At 38.1% G+C, this 21,759-nt stretch overlaps 1 protein-coding gene across 1 annotated transcript in view; it reads right to left on the bottom strand.

The window, feature by feature from the left end:
- Positions 1 to 21,759, bottom strand: part of LOC120535456 (serine/threonine-protein kinase Nek11-like) — a 233,992-nt gene that overhangs the window by 172,409 nt on the left and 39,824 nt on the right. The window contains exons 3-6 of the mRNA XM_039763333.1: positions 19,508 to 19,673; positions 7,521 to 7,639; positions 5,858 to 5,922; positions 3,601 to 3,727 (exon numbers count right to left, since the gene is read on the bottom strand). Of these exons, the coding sequence (XP_039619267.1) occupies positions 3,601 to 3,727; positions 5,858 to 5,922; positions 7,521 to 7,639; positions 19,508 to 19,673 (477 nt within the window). The remainder of the gene's footprint in view (positions 1 to 3,600; positions 3,728 to 5,857; positions 5,923 to 7,520; positions 7,640 to 19,507; positions 19,674 to 21,759) is intronic.

Here is a 21,759-nt window from a genome sequence, read left to right as displayed (position 1 = left end):
ATTATTTAGGGAGAAAAAAAATCCAAACGTACATGGCCCTGTGTGAAAAAGTTATTGCCCCCTTGTTAAAAAATAACCTAACTGTGGTGTATCACACCTGAGTTCAATTTTCGTAGCCACCCCCAGGCCTGATTACTGCCACACCTGTTTCAATCAAGAAATCACTTAAATAGGAGCTGCCTGACACAGAGAAGTAGATCAAAAGCTAGACATCATGCCAAGAAATTCAGGAATAAATGAGAACAGAAGTAATTGAGATCTATCAGTCTGGTAAAGGTTATAAAGCAATTTCTAAAGCTTTGGGACTCCAGCGAACCACAGTGAGAGACATTATCCACAAATGGCAAAAACATGGAACAGTGGTGAACCTTCCCAGGAGTGGCCGGCCGACCAAAATTACCCCAAGAGTGCAGAGACGACTCATCCGAGAGGTCACAAAGACCCCAGGACAACGTCTAAAGAACTGCAGGCCTCACTTGCCTCAATTAAGGTCAGTGTTCACAACTCCACCATAAGAAAGAGACTGGGCAAAAACGGCCTGCATGGCAGATTTCCAAGACGCAAACCACTGTTAAGCCAAAAGAACATTAGGGCTTGTCTCAATTTTGCTAAGAAACATCTCAATGATTGCCAAGACTTTTGTGAAAATACCTTGTGGACTGATGAGACAAAAGTTGAACTTTCTGGAAGGCAAATGTCCCGTTACATCTGGCGTAAAAGGAACACAGCATTTCAGAAAAAGAACATCATACCAACAGTAAAATATGGTGGTGGTATTGTGATGGTCTGGGGTTGTTTTGCTGCTTCAGGACCTGGAAGACTTGCTGTGATAGATGGAACCATGAATTCTACTGTCTACCAAAAATCCTGAAGGAGAATGTCCGCCATCTGTTCGTCAACTCAAGCTGAAGCGATCTTGGGTGCTGCAACAGGACAATGACCCAAAACACACCAGCAAATCCACCTCTGAATGGCTGAAGAAAAACAAAATGAAGACTTTGAAAAGGCCTAGTCAAAGTCCTGACCTGAATCTAAATTAGATGCTATGGCATGACCTTAAAAAGGCGGTTCATGCTAGAAAACCCTCAAATAAAGCTGAATTACAACAATTCTGCAAAGATGAGTGGGCCAAAATTCCTCCAGAGCTGTAAAAGACTCATTGCAAGTTATTGCAAACGCTTGATTGCAGTTATTGCTGCTAAGGGTGGCCCAACCAGTTATTAGGTTCAGGGGGCAATTACTTTTCACATAGGGCCATGTAGGTTTGGATTTTTTTCTCCCTAAATAATAAAACCATCATTTAAAAACTGCATTTTGTGTTTACTTGTGTTATATTTGACTAATGGTTAAATGTGTTTGATGATCAGAAACATTTTGTGTGACAAACATGCAAAAAAATAAGAAATCAGAAAGGGGGCAAATAGTTTTTCACACCACTGTACATAAAGATACTACATATGGTATGTCTAGGAAAAACTATTAGAAGTAATTATCTCTACATTGCTTCTGAAAGTTGTTCTTAAATGTTGAGAATATTGTTTTAGGTATGATTATAAAATGTTTTAGCTGTTAACCTGTTGTCTACATTTATTTTGTTACTTTTATCCATGATTGCAGCTAAAATGACAAAATCCATCTTTCTTGTGTAAATATTACTAAATAAAAACCTTTACAAAATCACAAACAATTGGTCACTGAGATATGGCTTATGGGCATTTCTGTGTTTACATGATGTTGGATATAAACAAACTATGATTAGTCATCAGTCATTGTTTAACCCACTATATCCTAACATAGGGTCACACTCCAAGCATACACTAATAAACGCCAATGCACCTAACCTGCATGTCTTTGGACTGTGGGAGGAAACCGGAGCACCCTGAGGAAACCCACACAGACATGGGGAGAACATGCAAACTCCACACAGGGAGGACCTGGGAAGCGAACCCAGGTCTCCTTACTGCGAGGCAGCAGCGCTAACACTTATCAATCATTTAGATTTTCACAGGACTGGCTATTCCTTCATATAATACTTGTTTAGTAACCCCTGTTATTCCTCAAAGAAGTGCTGAACTCTCCCAGTCGAAAGGCTTATTCAGTAAGTAGTACACTTCCTGGCACTGAACCCATGACTAATCATCAACTACAGACACACAAACAAAAGGAAAGGATTTTTTTGAGTAGGCTAATATTTTTAGGAACTAAATGTGATTTCACACTCTTTGGAAGCAGCACTCACTGACTGAAAAGAAATTAACAAACTTAAAAAACAAAAAATATCGGTTAACATAAACCTTTTACACTTTTAAAATACATTTTCAACCCCTATTACACTATTTCATTAAATATGAGGGATATTTAGGATACCTACAATTATTAATCAATTAATCTTATAGCAGTAGGCACTATGACAAAGTACCCATTGTATTCAGTAAAAATAGAACAATGGAAGCAAATTCAAATTTTTAGAATATCGCTTTCTATGCTATCTACAGTAAACATTAAAAAGGTATAAATATACTGTATATCAGCATACTGTAACAATGTTACTGGTGTATCTATCTTGAAACATGTTAGCATGACAGAGTTTTTATTTATATAGCAAAATATATGTTTTAATGGTGCAAAACGTGTGTGTACATTAAAGTCATGATGAACAAACCCCTTCATTAAGCTTTATTTCAGAGCAGAAAAATCAGTTTTAAAAATGCAATCCAAATGTTTACTGTCAAACTCACACTTTTTTGCAGTCTTTACCTTAATTAATTACAAGTCATACTAGAATATTAAAATAAATAAATTTGAAAACCTGTACAGGCAGCATTTAGTTCAATGTTTAGTGTGTTGAACTTCCATAGGACTTCTAAAGCTTTTTAGAGTCTAAAATAGAGGTGTGTGTATACTAATGTGTTTTTGTGATACTTGACAACTTTGATAATAATATCATTATGCACAAGCATCTGTTGTTTTTAATTGGCTATAATTCTTTCCAAGCAGTGTTTCAATATTAGATGGCTGGGTTTAACTACCTGAAAGAGTGGCAGATTCCATTAGCATACCCTTTAAAAGTACCAATCAGGTATACCTGAGTTTGAATTATCTTGTCATATCACTGTGATAACTGTAGACGGGGTAGGTTAAATGCAGTCATTAAGGCAATTAAGTGCCATTTTAAAAAATATCTGTACAAAGTTGTTATTACCTTAGAATTGCATCCCTATTTAGGCTCTCTTTTATTGAATCAATTGCTTGGATAATTTAGTGTTTTTTTGTCAAATAAGGCAAAAACAAGTCTAAATTAAAAATATATTAATCTCCATCACAAAAAAAAATCAATAAAACAAATGCAAAAAGGTGTTTTTTTGAAAATTCACAACATATTCCAGCATTATCCAAAACCATATTACCAATAAAATCATAAACTTCAGGAAAATAGAAAGCTAACAGTGATATTGTTACATATTGTTAAATTATCTGGTATTTGAGTCAGGACTTTGATACTATTGTTCAATGGACTGATAGTGCTGCTTGCAAATGTAATTGTATAGAATTCTCAATTTAGACTTCTATAAATAATTTCTTTGAAATTGTTCCACTTACCAGATGTCTGACTTAGAGTCATATTCACCACAGGTGAAAATCTCTGGGCTCATATAAAAAGGTGTGCCAGTGAATGTCTTCGCAAAATCTGTTGATCCTGCAAGAATTCGTGACACCCCAAAATCTCCTAAAATGAGAGAACTCAATTTAATTTATAAAACTTTTAAAATAATAAAATGTTTGTGCCACTGATAATTACTGTAAATTATTGTCTGCATACAATATTTAGAAATACTCTTTAGATTATTTGTAAAAACCCAGTATACTAGTGATATTCATCTGAAATTTACAAACAGTAGTGTTACTCAAAGTTAAAAGATCAGGAAAATTATGACTTGGCTCCTTCCATATTCAAATATCTATTTGGAGTGAAGTTGACACAGTTAGCCTTCTCTACTAACATCTTGATTCATTTTTGTATCATAAAACAAAAGACAACAATTTTAGCTTAGATACTGACTGGGTATGTATTGTACAACATTGGATACAAATAACATCTGCATATAAAACTAAATAACTATAAGTATAGACCATAAAAAGCACTGAAATAGAAAAAGTGACAATAAACCGGAATAAAATAAAAATACAAATACTATGAAAAAACATGAACAAACAATATAATTTATGATACAAACATAAATCTTATCCTGAACTTATAAACAAAGAGGATAAACTGAAAGAAGGTTTAGAATGTCAGAGTAAGTTAAATGCCTTCTTGAACAAATTAGTTTTAAGTTGTTTTTTTAAAGAATGAATTGAGTTGGCTGCTTTAATTAATTTAGGGAGCTTGTTCCAAAGTCTTTCTACAATAGAGCTGAAGGCCCGGTCACCCATAGAACACAGGTTACTCTGGGGAAGAACAAGATTTCCAGAATCGTTGGACCTTAGTGAGCAGACAGGAACATAATAATGGAGAAGGTTACTAATGCAGTATGGTGCAATGCCATTCAAAGCTTCGTAGGTTTGTATTAGAATTTTATATACAATACTGTAAGACACAGGCAGCCAGTCAGTGAAGGTGTAACAAGATGGCTGTTATGTACTCACTGATGCAAGTCTGTGTAAGGACTCTTGCAGCAGAGGTTTGAACCAAATTGAGCTGTGATAACTGATTAGAAGAGGCACCTGCCATTAGGGAGGTACAGTAGTCATTGCAAGTTGTAAATAAAAGCATGGACAAGTTTTTCAACATTAGAAAATGAGAGGAATGAGCAAACACAGGATATGTTACGGGGGTGGAAGTAAGAAAGCTTCTTAGTGTAATTTATGGGGATAGAATAAGAAAGGGAAGACTCAAAAATTTCATTTGTATAGGATTTATATGTAATGGTTATGACGAGCTTTGACTGTTAAAACTTTGACTAGAGTTACAACAAATTGGAAAAAGTGTTACCACAGGCTGATACCAGAATCCAATCAACTGCCAGACCGTGTTCTTGGAGTAGCATTGTGCTTGCCTATAATTAGACCCCTATCTGAAATAAAATAATAATTTAACTATTTCAAAACATAATGACTTTAATTAAGGTAATTAAATTACCTGATTAATATCGTTATAATAAAAAAAATTAAATATGGAATAATTTGATAGTAGGGCGGCACGGTGGCACAGTGGTAGTGCTGCTGCCTCGCAGTTAGGAGACCAGGGTTCGCTTCCCGGGTCCTCCCTGCATGGAGTTTGCATGTTCTCCCCGAGTCTGCGTGGGATTTCCTCCGAGTGCTCCAGTTTCCTCCCACAGTCCAAAGCCATGCAGATTAGGTGGATTGGCGATTCTAATTTGGCCCTAGTGTGTGCTTGGTGTGTGGGTATGTTTGTGTGCCCTGCGGTGGGTTGGCACCCTGCTCAGGATTGGTTCCTGCCTTGTGCCCTGTGTTGGCTGGGATTGGCTCCAGCAGACCCTGTGTTAGGATATAGCAGGTTGGATGATGGATGGATAATTTGATTGTATTTCAAATATCTACAGTCTCTTAAAATTCTATGCTGTTCCTTAGGCAAATTTCTAATTGTGAACAAGTTAAAAACATTGTCAGCAATATAAAGCATTGAATACTGTTGTGCATGCATGGTATTGTATGGACTATTTTATATTTACATCAGCACACTGTATATTTTTAATGATTGAGTATCAAACATCTATTTACTGTATATTCCTAGCTTACAGTAATTTTAAAACAGGATTATTTGGTGCCAAAGTGTACTTTCACTTAAAATTTCAATAAGTTTAATACGTTATCATTTATTTGTTAAGATACATACCTATCTTGATCATTTTCTCCTTAAGAAAAATATTTTTAGTCTTCAGATCTCTATGTAGAATTAGTCTAAAATTTAAGCAAATAAAGATCATTACTTCTGATTAGGCATGGTTAAGTCTTATTGAAATATTTTATTAATACTGTAAGTATATTGGGCAGCATGGTAGCGCAGTGGTAGCGCTGCTGCCTCGCAGTAAGGAGACCTGAATTCGCTTCCCAGGTCCTCCCTGCGTGGAGTTTGCATGTTCTCTGTGTGGGTTTCACTCCGAGTGCTCCAGTTTCCTCCCACAATCCAAAGACATGCAGGTTAGGTGCATTGGCGATCCTAAATTGTCCCTAGTGTGTTCTTGGTGTGTGGGTGTGGTTGTGGGTGTGTGCCCTGTGGTAGGCTGGAACACTGCCTGGAGTTTGTTCCTGCCTTGTGCCCTATGCTGGCTGTTCGTGACCCTGTTAGGATATAGTGGGTTGGACAGTGACTGACTGTAAGCATATTGTATACAGCATGAATACACCTATTAATAAACGATACATTAACATTATTCTCATTTCTAAATCAGCAATCTACTAGACCACTGCATCTACTAAAAAGCTGGAAACATCCAAAGTACCATGCACATGAATACCCCTGATCTCTTATGAACCTGACAGCTATAGGGTGAAACAAATTTCTTTAACACATAAAAAAATTGCACACAACATACTTATGAAAGTGTAAAAAAGCATCAGATTAAGATATCTTATAAATGTTGAATTCAGTTTAGATGAGGTGACTAAAGAACAAAACAAAACAAAAGATGGATAACTTAATTACCATGCTCATTAAGATATTTAGCAGTTACACAGGGTTTGAGTACTGTTACCCTGAAAGGAGAAATTGAATGCTGAAATATAACTTGGAAGTGCTCACACAGAACCACCAAGAAGTGATTAGCATCATTCCTGTCATGTAAAAGAATACGTTCAAGAAACCTTAACCAAAATCATTGAATAAACACTAGCACTCTTCACATAGAACCACTTCTACTCATATCTTCAAAAAACATGATAAAGAAAAATGTATCATCACATTTATGCATTGCTTATTAGTCTTTCCTTTGTATTACTGCATTCTGCACCAAAAAAGACAAAGTCTGACGGAAAACAGTGCAGAGAAAACCATTCATCTCTTAGTTGCATCAGGAACAGAGTAGGATCCAACCTGAACACAGTGCCTGCCCATCACAGAACACATACCCACATTGAATCATGCAAGGCTAACCCAGACTCATTAATTAATGTAACAAAAACCAGAGGTTCTGGGTAAAACCCATTCTGATGCAGGACAGCATGCGGGGTAGGGTCATGTGACATCTGGAGCCTATCCCAGTAATCATGTGGTGCAAAACAGGGACAACACCTGGGAAGGCAACATTAAATTGCAGTATAACTTTTGAAGCCTTGCTGAATGGAAAGGAATGATTAAAGAAAATACAGTAGTGCACTGCAGTCTTTATCAGATGAAACCCTGAGTACAATAGGAACATTAATCACAATTATACGGTCATACTGCAAAAGACTGACAAAGACAGCCACTCTTTTAATTGTCAGGCAAAAAACATATCTTATCGGTAAGTAGTACTGTATATCAAAATTTAGTCAAGATAAAAAGGGCTAATAATATTTACCTGTCATGTAGATACTGTACACCAAGTAGGATCTGAATCAGCCACTCTACTACTTGTTTTTCAGAGTACAACTTTTTAATAGCTTGACGCTGACACAATTTATTGTGTAGGTCTCCACCCTGAAGGTAAAGTATTTAAAAGAAAAAACAATAATAGAACATTGAGTTTTTATGAGAACTGGCCATTTAACTCAATTAAGCTTGGCATTTCTGTTCAGTTTTTCTAAAATAACACTCATTTGGGTTTTAAAAGTATCCTAAATACTACTGACTACCACACTACTTGGTAATTCCATGTACCTATAGTTCTTTGTATGAAGTTGAACAACACTAGTACTAGTTCAAAAAAAACAAATGTTCTGTTGTATTGATACATTTTTAAATTGCAACTGTGTAAAACTCTAACAATAAATGAAATAAACCATATTATGTTAATTTAGTGAGACAAGCTAATCCAACCTAAGATGAGAGAAAATTTAAAATCTTTTTTAGGAGTCTTTGGCACTTAAACTAACCCCAGACAATTTATTATCAGTTAATTGCAGAAAACACTAATATACACACCTATTCTCACTTACACTGCACCGGTTTTGAGTCTCTAATTAACTCCAGGAATAAAACTTACAAGGTGCATATGTAAACTTCACACGGGCAGTGAATAGGCCAGGATTCAAACTCAGATATTTTAGATTTTATCTATCCATCAATAAATAATCATACTTAAAACTTATAATGCATTTAACATAGATTTGACTATTATAATTACAGAAAGTCATTTACTGAGTTACCTTACTAAGTAGTTTCTGTCCTATTCTATTCAAAATTAAATAGTGGAAAACACAACATAATTAGCTAATACACTGTTGTTTGCTCTTTGTTGTCACTTTTTGAAAAATAAATACCTGAAATATTTTTAATCACTTAGTACAACCACATGAAAATTCCATAGAAATAATCTGCTCTATTAAACAAGGAATTCAGCTAAAAACACAAATTAAACTTTCATTGAGAATTTAACCCAAAAATTGGCTTTAAGAGTCACAAGGCTAAATTAACTTTTCAAGACATGCTCTGCCATTTTGTACAGCATGACTAAAATTCCACTGTATATATTATATGTGGATACACATACAGGTGCATCACAATAAATCAGAATATCATTGAAAAGTTAGTTTATTTCAGTAATTGAATTCAAAGAGTGAAACTCATATATTATATAGATTCATTACACACAGAGTGATATATTTCAAGCGTTTATTTCTTTTCATCTTGATAATTATGGCCTACAGGTAATGAAAACTCAAAATTCAATATCTTAGAAAATTAGAATATTACATTCTCTATGGGTTTTAGGTTAGGCAAGTTTGCTGGCCAATCAACTGCAATGATACCATGGTCATTAAACCACATATTGGCACTTTTGGCAGTGTGGGCAGGTGCTAAGTCCTACTAGAAAACGAAATCAGCATCTCCTTAAAGCTTGGCAGCAGAGAGAAGCATGAAGTACTCTAAAATTTCCTGGTACACGGCTATGGTGACTTTGGACTTGATAAAACAGAGTGGATCAACACCAGCAGATGACATGGCTCCCCAAATCACCACTGACTGTGGAAACTTCATACTGGACCTCAAATGTGTCTATTTGTCCAAGATCTTATTATGACTGGAATAGATATTGTTCTCTAATGTTTAATTAGAATGTAAAGAATTGAAGCTGACTGAATGGATGGGTGATCTTCCTGTTATATTCCTTGATAGTCTTCCTGTTAAGATTTCTTATCAGGATATCTTCCATCAACTTATTTATACCTTTAGTTTTTTGTGAGAGTAAAACATAATATATGCCAGCAGCAAATACTGCACATCAGTCTATAAGGGGCACAGTCATACACAGATTCAAAACATCATTTGCTATAAGTAATATACTGTACAATGCACTATATGTACTGTGGAGGATGGCTGGCCATTTATCCCGGCCAATACCCCCAAGCCGCCAGGTGGAGCCCTCCTTGCAGCATGGAGGTCCCCAGAAGACCAGCAGGGCATCATGGACAATGAAGTTTTTATGCACAGCCCTGCTGGATGCCATGGGGGCCACTAAGGGACGCTGCAGGGAAGAGTAATGGATAGTTTCCCTACGCTCCGGAAGCAAACGTGGACAAGAGGAAGTAAATAATATTAACGTACGGGAGCTCGAAAAGCTGATCGAGCCCGTACTTAGTTTCTTACAGGTCCTGACGAGTTTCGAGAAGATCGTCGGGGAGTTGGGAGCTGCAGCCAAAGCACCATTAGAGAAGGTGACGGCTTACGCACGGCGATTTGATGGGGAGCCTCCCGAGATGAATGATGTGGCGATACAGGTAAGCGAGACCCGTATCGTATATAATAGAGGGACGCGGTGTGATCTGGGCCCGCGTTTAATAAGTAGCGGATGCCAATACACTGCGTACCCTACAAAGGAGATTGCTACGATGACTGACCGGTCGGAGGAAGGAACGATCGAGCCGGGGCAGCTGAATAGTGCTGGCTCCAGGAGCGAGGCGGTCCTTAAGACGTCGCTACCGGTCATCTGTAAAACTAGAGGGGTGCAGACAGTGAAGCGTCTCTCTTTATCTAATAGAGAGACTCAGACTGTAGACAAGCCCCAGATCAAACAGGAGACTTCTAAAGTAAAACAGGGGTCTCCTGACAAGAAAGGAAAAGGAGAGGCGGCAGGGGTTTCTTTCCCAGCAAGAGAAGTGGCAGCCCTAACGTTTCCCCCTTGTTTTCAGTTCCACAGGGGGAAAATACCAGGAGGACGGAGGCAGTGCTACGGGTGCAGAAGGTTGGGCCACATTTGGCGATACTGTCCTTGCAGAAAGGGGGACAAGATATCGAATTGGAATAATATTCCCCCTAGATTCTCCAGGGATCAAGATGCAAAGATTAGTCAAGGCTCAACCGGAATGTCCTCTTGGAGAAAGACTTCCCTCTTGGGGCAGGCCGCTCCGAATGATAATTCATCGCTGGGAGGGGATTACTGTGGAGGATGGACGGCCGTTTATCCCGGCCAATACCCCCAAGCCACCAGGTGGAGCCCTCCTTGCAGCATGGAGGTCCCCAGAAGACCAGCAGGGCATCATGGACAATGGAGTTTTTATGCACAGCCCTGCTGGATGCCATGGGGGCCACTAGGGGACGCTGCAGGGAGGAGTAATGGATATTTTCCCTACACCCCAGAAGCACACGTGGACAAGAGGAATGATGTGCTTCCGGGGTGAAGAAAAGATGCTTCCGGGGTGAAGAAAAGAACTTGTACCTGACCCGGAAGTGATTGAGAGTCACATGGACTAGAGATTAGGAACACTTCCGGGTCAGGAGATATTAAAGGACAGTGGGAGCTCCCAGACGGCGAGCTGAGCTGGGTGGAAGGGTGGCAACGCGTCCGGGAGTGGAGGATTGGTTTATTGTGATTAGTGTTTGTATTTAATGAGTATTGTGGTGGAGAGTGTGCTTTGTGCACTGTGGAAATTTAATAAAGTCATTATTGGGACTTTTACCTGGTGTCTGGAGTCGTGGACAGGGGTTCAAGGGAGTGAGCGCGCCCCCTATCGACCACAGTACATAATTCAATATTAAATCAAACATCAATTTTTTTTGCAATGGCTGATTGCAAGATTATGACAACTTTATAATCAAGTCAAGCCCTAATAATTATATTAACTATTCTTTTTATTTTAACTTCCTAATCCAAGCTTTCAAATACAAAGGCATGAACATGTGAATTGTATTATAGAATTTTACCAGTCCATTTTCATTATCTACTTAACTGATCTTTTATCATTGCCTTTCCAGTGCAGCACAATGGTTAACATTAGTGCCTCACTGCTTCAGGTGTCTGGGTTTAAAGTATGGTGTAGTTGCTGTGAGGGGACTACATGTTCATCCCTAATCTGTGTCATTTCTCTAAATATACAGCTCTTCCCCTATACCCAAAAGACATGCATGTTAGGTTAATTGGTGATTTTAATCTGATCCAGCGTAGGTGTGTGCATGAGTGTGACAAACAACACGGTATTAGAATAAGATTAAAAAGATTAGGGATGGAATTCTCTTTCTAAAAATCGCATATATGTCCAAGATCTGGTCACATCTAACCTAAGTTAAAATGCATTGTTTCTGCAGCTTTCATCATATGAATTTTGCTATCCAATGTTGACTTGAAATGATCTTTACTTTCATATTTGTTTCTAGCTTAGCTTAAATTTAAGAAAAGTATTTTTTCTCCATATAATGTCTACTTGAATTGTGCAAATTATACATTTGACTAGCTCTTCCACACGGCTCCGCCTACATAGTAGTCAAACAGGACAAAGTTTAAATATCAATAAAAAAAAAAAGTAACTCTGGCCAAGTGGAAAGTAGGCCTCTGTATCTGATTGTGTTCAGCTCTGAGAGCGTCCCCTGTGTGGGTAGAAAAACACGTGGCTGTGATATCTGGCACTCAGCAGGTACCTTTTAAAACACATGTAGCTCTGATATCTCTCTCAAAAGCGTCAAACATTACTCCTTAACAATGTGTAGATCAGGGGTGCCCTATGTGTTGATTGCTATCGACCGGTAGATCGAGATAGAGAGTGCAGGTAGATCGCGCTGCATTCAAAAATTTTTTTTAAATGTTAGTCTATCATATATCCTCCCTGTGCCACTTGATTGACATACAGGGCGGCCAGTCTGAGATCTCTTTTCTTCTAACACACTGGTCATCCTGCACGCACGATCAAATGCACAAGCTACTGCAAAACTCCGACTATCTATAGTAAGTGATCTAGTTAGCCTTCCAATTTATATCGACTAAAGAAGGGATTTTAAAAAAAATTGTTGATTATGGGCTGGATGTGGAATTGGAAGAGGATTTTTGTCTCTCACAATGTCACAAGTAAAGTGCATTTGTCTGATCTGTCAATCTATCATTGCTATTCCAAAGAAGGAAAATGTGGAAAGGCACTTTCAAACTGTTCATAAAAACTATGAAACTGACTTCCTTCCAAAAAGCGATCTGAGAAAGACAAAGGAGAGAGAACTAAAATTGCAGTTAATTGGACAGCTGTCATTTTTCACTCGGCTGAATTCAAAAGCAAAGGCAGACACACCGAAGCATCGTTCCGGGTGAGTCACTCGATCATTAAGCATAAGAAGTCCATCCAAGATGGTGACATGATAAAAGATGCCTTCGTTGAGGCTGATGGCTGCTGCGATTTCAAGACCCCTAGCCGGAGAAAAAAGGAGTTTCTCCTTGTCATTAAACATGTAGAATACAAGCAACTTAATAACGATCAGACATGGCATTTCTTTTCCGATCTGACCAACATGTTGAATGAGCTTAATTTACAGCTGCAAGGAAAAGAGAAAACCATGGTCAATATGACCATGATATATTTGGGAATGACTTTATATATTCAAGTTTTGACTTTATATTTTCCAGCGCTGACTTTATATATTCAAGTTTTGACTTTATATATTCAGAAATGACTTTATATATACAAGTTTTGACTTTATATAGTTAAATTTAGTCATCATTGCATAACTTTTTCTTTACCATAGTAATTTAAAGACTAAATTCAACTTCCAATCCTAACAAAGATATTTCTGGCGACTTAATAGAACCCACTTATATCCAAATTCGAGCTATTGAGCTGTCGCCTGCCTGCCTGCCTGAATAAGTCACCCTCGCTTCGCTCTTACTTTTATACCGGTCATTTAATCATGGCTAGTGGCGGAAAAATTTTAAAATGGAAGGAGGATTACACTGAGTATGGCTTTACCAAAACAATTATTGAAGTCGAATCGATTATTCATAAAGCTTCAATTGGTGATCTGTTTTTCTGTGTTAACCTCATATTTTTTCATTTTTCTTCTCAAACCAAGGGGGTGCGAGGGTAAAATGAACCGGGAAGCGCTGATCAGTGTAATAGGTGTACCAGGAAATCATGCATTGACAGAAGTTCCCCTTTGTTTGTAATGCAAAGTGTGATTAAATGCGTGATTTTTTAACGTGTTATGAAGCACATGCATCGAAGCTTCTCAGCAGTGCTTGTGCTAAGAAAAGGAAACATTTTAAAAATAACGTAACACGATTGTCAATGTAACCTTTTGTAAGTAGTGCCTGGAGGATTCAGTGTGGCGAAACTGTAGAGACAGCGTGTGTATTAACTTGTGGATTTTTCTGTGAGTATTTGGTGGCAGCGTCACAAACTCGCTTCTGTAACACAGCGTTAGCTGCGGAGCTCAGCTCAGAGCGAAATGAGGTGAATGGGAGGGGAGATGATGACGTGACTCCCCCACCCGCCTTAACTGTCAAATCCCCACAAACACAGTCTCTCAGAATTTGCATAAGCACAGCCCTTCACCTGCAATTTTAACTTAGTTACAAAGTGATCAAAACTCTCGTTTATATCCTGCGTCCTATCATTAAACTTGTATCCCGCATTACCCGTGGGCATGACAAACGCCAGCGGCAGCCTGTTTATGAACTTAATTTAAACTTTAGGCTTACACCGTGCTTTGTTTCCGAAGTACCAGCACTCATGAATATGGTTGTATATGTCATTCGCTCGCTTCTTATTGTTTCGCTGCCTTCTCAATTATATAATGCATGTTTTCTTCAGCGCTTTTTGGAGCTCTTCCTGGTTTTCTACATACTGCGTTGACAGTCGGTTCACGTGATTACATGGGAGGCGTGATGATGTCACATGAAACTCCGCCCCCCACGGCTTTCGAGCTCAACTCCATTACAGTAAATGGAGAAAAATAGCTTCCAGTTATGACCATTACGCGTAGAATTTCGAAATGAAACCTGCCCAACTTTTGTAAGGAAGCTGTAAGGAATGAGCCTGCCAAATTTCAGCCTCCCACCCACACGGGACGTTGGAGAATTAGTGATGAGTCAGTGAGTCAGTCAGTGAGGGCTTTGCTTTTTATTAGTATAGATATATTGTGACAGATTAGGGGCACTATCGCTCCCTTGAGCCCTCAGACAATAAGTCAGACACCAGGTAAAAGTCAAATAATTCAACTTTTTATTAATACACAGTGCACAAAGCACCCTCCACTCCACAATACTCATTAAATAAATCCAATACACAATAAACAATTCCTCCACTCTCCCAGACGCGTTGCCACACTTCCACCCAGCTCAGCTCAACGTCTGGGATTTCCTATTGTCCTTTTATAGTCCTTGACCCGGAAGTGCTTCTGAATCTGCAGTCCATGTGACTTTCTAGCATTTCAGGGTCAAATAAAAACTCCTCTTCTTCATCCCAGAAGCACGTCATTTCCCCTGTCGCTTTGCCTAAGATATACTTTCAGGTTATAGGGCACATACGACTCTCTGGGCCTCCCTGCAGCGCCCTCTGTTGGCCCCTGTGATATCCAGCAGGGCTGTAAAGGAAAACTCCGTCGTCCTTGAATCAGGGCACCTCCATGCTGCAGGGAGAGCTCCACCTGTCATCCCAGCCATAGACCACTATATATATATATATATATATATTTATATATATATATATATATATATATATATATATATATATACACTAATAAAAGGCAAAGCCCTCACTCACTCACTCACTCACTGACTCATCACTAATTCTCCAACTTCCTGTGTGGGTGGAAGGCTGAAATTTGGCAGGTTCATTCCTTACAGCTTCCTTACAAAAGTTGGGCAGGTTTTATATCAAAATTCTACGCGTAATGGTCATAACTGGAAGCTGTTTTTCTCCATTTACTGTAATGGAGATGATCTTGAACGCCGTGGGGGCGGAGTTTCGTGTGACATCATCACGCCTCCCACGTAATCACGCAGTACATAGAAAACCAGGAAGAGGCCCAAAAAGCGCTGAAGAAAACATGCATTATATAATTGAGAAGGCAGCGAAACAATAAGAAGCGAGCGAGTGACATATACAACCATATTCATGAGTTCTGCTACTTCAGAAACAAAGCACGATGTAAACCTACACTTTAAATTAAGTTCATAGACAGGCTTCCGCTGGCGTTTGTAATTTAGTGCCTGCCCATATAAGGCCGTCCGTCAGCGGCAATCCAATAGCAAACTCCCACTAAATATTCACGGGTGAAGGACTGTGCTTATGGAGAGGAAGATGAGATGGTCAGGGTGGTGTTTGACACAAACTCAGCGAAACTGCGAGAGAAAGGACTAAGGTAACATTAAATACAGCCATGGACATAGCACGAGATGGCACCAGCACAGCTGGGAACCTTCGATGCATGTACACCGAGTGGCTCACGTGAACTGACGCAGTGCACAGATAAAAAGCAACAGTTCCAAAGAGCGCTGAACAAAACCGAATTACACAATTGAAAAGGCAGCAAAAAATATGAAGCGTCTGATACAAGCATATTCATAAATCCAGCTACTGCGGAAACAAAGCACACGTTGGAAAAAGTCAATGTCCCGCTAAAGGAAGACAGTGTAAAAAAAACCCGTGCATGCAGTGTGTCAGGTCTCAGATAAAGAAGAAGACGAGCTGTTTATTTGATGCAGTAAGAAACGAATTGATGAAAGAAACCTGTCATCTTTACAACGATTGACAAACACGGAATGTAACTTGAACACAACACATCCTACAAATACGAACCTGATTGAAAGAAATAATGATAATCAAATCCTTGATGACAGCAACACTCAGTAACACTCACAAAACAAATACTGTATATTGACAGTCATGTTACGTTATTTTTAAAATGTTCCCTTTTCTTTTTCTACCTTTTTTAACACACTACTTCTCCGCTGCGATACGCGGGCATGCAGGCTGTAGTGCTCGTCAACTCGATCTGAATTGCGCGATCACATTTGAAAAAATATATCTTTTCAAGTTCTATTTAGTCCATATGTGTCAAACTCAAGGGCGGGCCACATCCGCCCGGCGTGTAATTATATCCGCCCGAGATCATTTTATATACTGTATTATTGTTATTAATGCCCCGGGTATATGAAGCGCTGGTAACACAATAAACTACAGATCCCATAATGCAATGCAACGCTTCAGCTGCCTTGCCGAACACTTACCACGTTAATCAAGTCTAGCTTATGATGCTGCAAGTTGTTGCGAAGCTAGCTCACACGATGCTGAAGAGAAAAGTTGATTCTGAAAATAGAGCCTTTAAAAACCGATGGGAGGCTGAGTATATGTTTACTGAACCCGTGTGTCTCATTTGTGGAGCTAATGTGGCTGTAATTACAGAATTTAATCTAAGACGGCACTATGAAACAAAACATCAGGGTAACCTGAATGGAATGCAGAAGATACAGAAAGCAGAAGAATTAAATAAGAATCTGACACTTCAGCGGACGTTTTTACCCGTGCACAATCACAAAGTGATTTCAAGTGAAGCTGCTTTTATGGGAGACACAAATGCACCAGTGCAACCCTGTTGCCAAGTAATGTTAAACCAAGTCGTCACTACGGTGTTCCCAAATACGCACTTTGCTGATAAACTGAGCGCACTGCGCACTGATTTTGCACGGCGCTTTGGTGACTTTGGAGAACAAAAAAAGTCCGTCTACATGCAGCTCGAACCTTGTGCATGTTTGGTAGCACATATCTGTGTGAGAAGCTCTTCTCAGTGATAAAGACTAACAAAACAGCACACAGGAGTCGCCTCACTGATGAGCACCTGCAATCCATCCTGAAAATCTCCACAACACAGAACCTCACACCAAACAGAAACGAACCTGTTGCCAAAAAAAGATGCCAGGCGTCCAGCTCTAAAATGACATATGAGCAAAGACAACTGAATGATTTGATTTGTTATTGCTGAAAGGAACACATTTTATTTATATTTCCAGGTTTTGTTATGCACAGTGACAAAACAATTACATTGACAATCATGTTACGTTATTTTCAAAATGTTTCCTTTTCTTTTTCATTGCTTCTTTAACACACTACTTCTCCGCTGCGAAGCGCGGGTATTTTGCTAGTATATATATAAATAAAATTTTTATGTAGGTAGATCATTTTGACCTGGTCATTTTAAAAGTAGCTTGCAAGCCGAAAAAGTGTGAGCACCCCTGGTGTAGATGATAATGTCTATTGAAACAGGTATCACTAGCTAAGCGGATGCAAGGTACGCTCCAACACATGGCGAGAGGCAGATGGACTGGAACCAAGGCTGGTGCATGAGTGAGGAGGGCCCTGCCCTCACCCCTTGGCCTGCAGCGTCTCTCGCGGATTTGTGCAAATATATCAGTACCATAAGTGAACTGTTATACTTAGTGCGATGACAGAAGTTGCAAAATCAATCGGAATGTTCTAACAAATTATAGAAAAAAACCCGATGTAAATCCGTTAAGTAGTTCTCTTGTGAAAAGCGGACAGACGTTGGATTTCATATATAAAAATAGATTAATCTTAGAATGTTACTTAATTATTTCACACTATTTAGGTTTTATTCTTTCACTATGATTACATCCCCTTCAAGGCTGGTTTCTGCATTATGCAATGAACAATAATAATAAACAGTTAAATGTTAGGGATAACAATTTCAAAATGATACATTACTTTAATGAAAATTATAAACATCACATTCTGACATTTTGCTTATTTGGCAACCAGCCACCTTAGTTTTAAAAATCTTTTGACCTCAGGAAAAAATTGATTCAAATAAAAAGCCAACAAATGAGGAGACTGTGGAAGATTGTGGGTTCACTTCCCAGTTCCTCTGTGTGTGGATAGCGCTTTGAGTACTGAGAAAAGCGCTATATAAATGTATTGAATTATTATTATTATTAGGTTTCAGCATGTAACAAACATAGCTTAGTTGACACACAATGCATTGTAGGAAATCACAGTAGTTTGACAACTTAATGGTCTAATCCTGTCCAAAATAACTTTAAACACTGTTATAATAGGAATTGGGATGACTTAAATCCTCCACTCATAGATAAGAAAACATTCTTGTACAAAACGATTTTAAATCTGAACCATCCCAAACTATATTCCCATGTGTGACTTGATCAACCAGGCATCCCTCACAATAAGGGTTCAATCCTTGATATATTTTGGATCATTTTAATTTGGAGATGTGTTTCTGGTGTACAATTTTTAGCTGAATTATGGTGTGTTTTACATATATTGATGATGAATGAATGTTGTGATTTATCAGCTTTTACTCCTTGCCTGAGATATTGATACAGATGTCCCTTTCTCAGCATTTTTTCTAAAGTGATATAGATGTAAGCACTATGACATTAATTGACAAAAGTCTGGAAATGCAACCAATATTATTTTTAAAAATTAATTAAATGAAAATATTTTTTAATGTGTTAAGAAAGTTAGACAAATTCATTATTATACAGTTATCTAATTTGTAAATAGAAAAATATGTCTGTTGTGGAAATTCCATATTAATGGCAAAGTTGATTAAAAGCTGTAAACATATTGTACAAAATAAGGATCTCTAAAGGCTGAGATACCTATTGACTTCCAAGACCGAAATACTATTAAATTGAACAGGGAATAAGGGTAACGTTGTACTGCAATGGAACAGCAGATTACAGTGTCTACAGAGAACCACTGACACTTGGAATAAGCTACCAAGTAGCGTGGTAGACAGTAAGATTTTAGGGACTTTCAAAAGTTGACTTAAGGTTTTTAGAAGAATTAAGTGGATAAGACTAGCAAGTTTTGTTGGGCTGAACGGTCCGTTCTCATCTAGTTTGTTCTAATAGGCCAAATGTCATTGATTTTGAGGTTTAACTAACATTTTTACCACTCGGGGACAAGGGGAGCTGAACTAAATGCAGCAACTTTAGATTCAACTTTGCAGAAAAACAGAGCCTATGTATCTTGATAGCTATGATTAAAATTTACCTAATTATTTATGAAGTTAAATCTGAAATCTGCATTAGTTTATTCCAAATAGTAGGGACTTGACATGCATTATTTTTAAAACTCTCTTTTCACATTTGAATACATTTAAAGTTAGTACCTCACAGTATTCTGTGACTATGCAAAAGGAGTCCAGCTCTGCAAAACTACTGTAGAAATGAACAATTGCTGGATGTTGTAAGCTGGAAAGAAGCTGTGCCTCTTTGGCAAATGAGACAGTCTCATCTCCTCGCAGATCTCCCAGTAAAATCCGTTTTAAAACTTTCCTGTAAAAATAAAAAAAAACTACAATGAATCAATTATTTTCAACTTTTAAAAAGCCTATATTAATGTTGTGCACCTAATAGGCATAATTTTGTAATGATTTGTAAAGGATCTTGCACATATATGTTTTCATTAAAGTGTAATATCCATACATTTATCTAACACATACTGAACCTGCTTACTTGTCTGTCCTGGCATCTTTGTGCACAAGGCGGAAACCATTGCATTTATTGTTTTCAACATGAAATACAAAAGAGTAGTTTTTCAAAGTTATTAGGACATCTTCTCATCTGCATAATATATAATCAAAAAACATGAATAGAAATATCTGTACGTAACAGCATCATTTCAAAGGATATCATAATTGAACATGAAACTATATGACTGCTACGGTAACTGAGCTATTCCTTGAAAATTGAAGGCATATTATCTAAGTGCGGACTGAAGCAGATATGAGGTGTCATTCATTAGTGATACATTTATCTCCACATGCAGCATATGCTTTTCCAAGCATGGTATAATCAACCGCTTACAGATACCTAATTAACCATGATGCAAGGCTTGTACAAAATGGTGCAAGACAATATTACTTCAGAAACTGATTTAACATTCTCACATCTCTTCAATTTAACTCAATGTCACAGGGCCACAAGGCAGGAGCTAATCCTGGATAGGATGAAAATCTACCACAGGGTCTACTTTTACACACTGACACACAGAATTGCCAATCAACATAACATGCACATTGTTTGGATGTAGCTAGATAAAAGTAGTACACCTAAAGAATATCAATTCAGGATATGTGACATCTCAACCTTGATAATGACTGGCTACATCACTGCGGGATCCATTCAGGGCTAATCACTGTGCCACAATGCCTGCTAATGTTAATATTACTTCATAAAAACCTAATTTTATTCAGTAATCAGTTTAGTCCTATTGCAGGCAAATTCACATTCTCAAGCCAAATACAGTTTTGCCTATGCATGTTGTAAGAACAGACTCTATGATGTTATGATACAGGGTGAATAAACCTGCACTTCCAGGTATCATTCCCTTCACTTATTAAATTGCTTATTTTGGTATTTTCTCATATTTTCTACATTTTAAATAAACTACATTATCATACGAAGTCAGTCAGTCATTATCCAACCTGCTATATCGTAACACAGGGTCACGGGGGTCTGCTGAAGCCAATCCCAGCCAACACAGGGCGCAAGGCAGGAAACAAGCCCCAAGCAGGGCGCCAACCCACCACAGGGCGCACACACACACACACACACACACTAGGGACAATTTAGGATTGCCAATCCACCTAACCTGCATGTCTTTGGACGGTGAGAGAAAACCAGAGTACCCGGAGGAAACACACGCAGACACGGGAAGCGAACCCAGTTCTCCTTACTGCGAGGCAGCAGTGCTACCACTGCACCACCATGCCACCCTTATCATATGAAGTTCATTACAACTTCTACCATTAACTTTCCGGTGAAAAAAATTCTATATACAATGATTATTAGTAGGAAGAGAGCACTTCCAATTTACACAGTTAAAAGCAAAACAACAAATATGACTTACAGTGTTCCCATACAAGACACATGCATATGACAGGGTGCAGAACTGGTTAATTGGTATAATGTTCATTTTATATGTGTCACAGTAAATTAACGATATTAGTGATTTAAGAAATCCAATGCTAACAAAATAATAATTATGTATTTTAATGTGTTTTTCACTAACTTCATTTTCTTGATACTAATACAGATGTTCAAGCCATCAACCATTCACTTCAAACCACAGAGTAGTTGCTGGTACTGTAGTGTTCGGATTTCAGTGTTCTTACCAACACAGAAACAAACCTGCTATGTTTGAAAAAGGCCATGCACATCTGCACCTAATTTTTTCAAACCTATTAAGATTATTTTTAGGTAAAGTATAAACTAAATCAAACCAAGGTCTTTAATTAAACTAATTTGTATGGAACATAGTGTGATAATTGTCAGTGTGACTTTGGTTTTACATAATATAACATTCCCAAACTTACTTCAATCACTTTAAGGTGATGGGGACCAGAATCCTTTCCATCAA

This window comes from Polypterus senegalus, chromosome 9, assembly GCF_016835505.1.
Source record: "Polypterus senegalus isolate Bchr_013 chromosome 9, ASM1683550v1, whole genome shotgun sequence".
In the NCBI taxonomy this organism is placed as follows: domain Eukaryota; kingdom Metazoa; phylum Chordata; class Cladistia; order Polypteriformes; family Polypteridae; genus Polypterus; species Polypterus senegalus.
The sequence above is the reverse complement of the archived record's forward strand: the minus strand, read 5'-3'. Positions and strand labels throughout refer to the sequence as shown.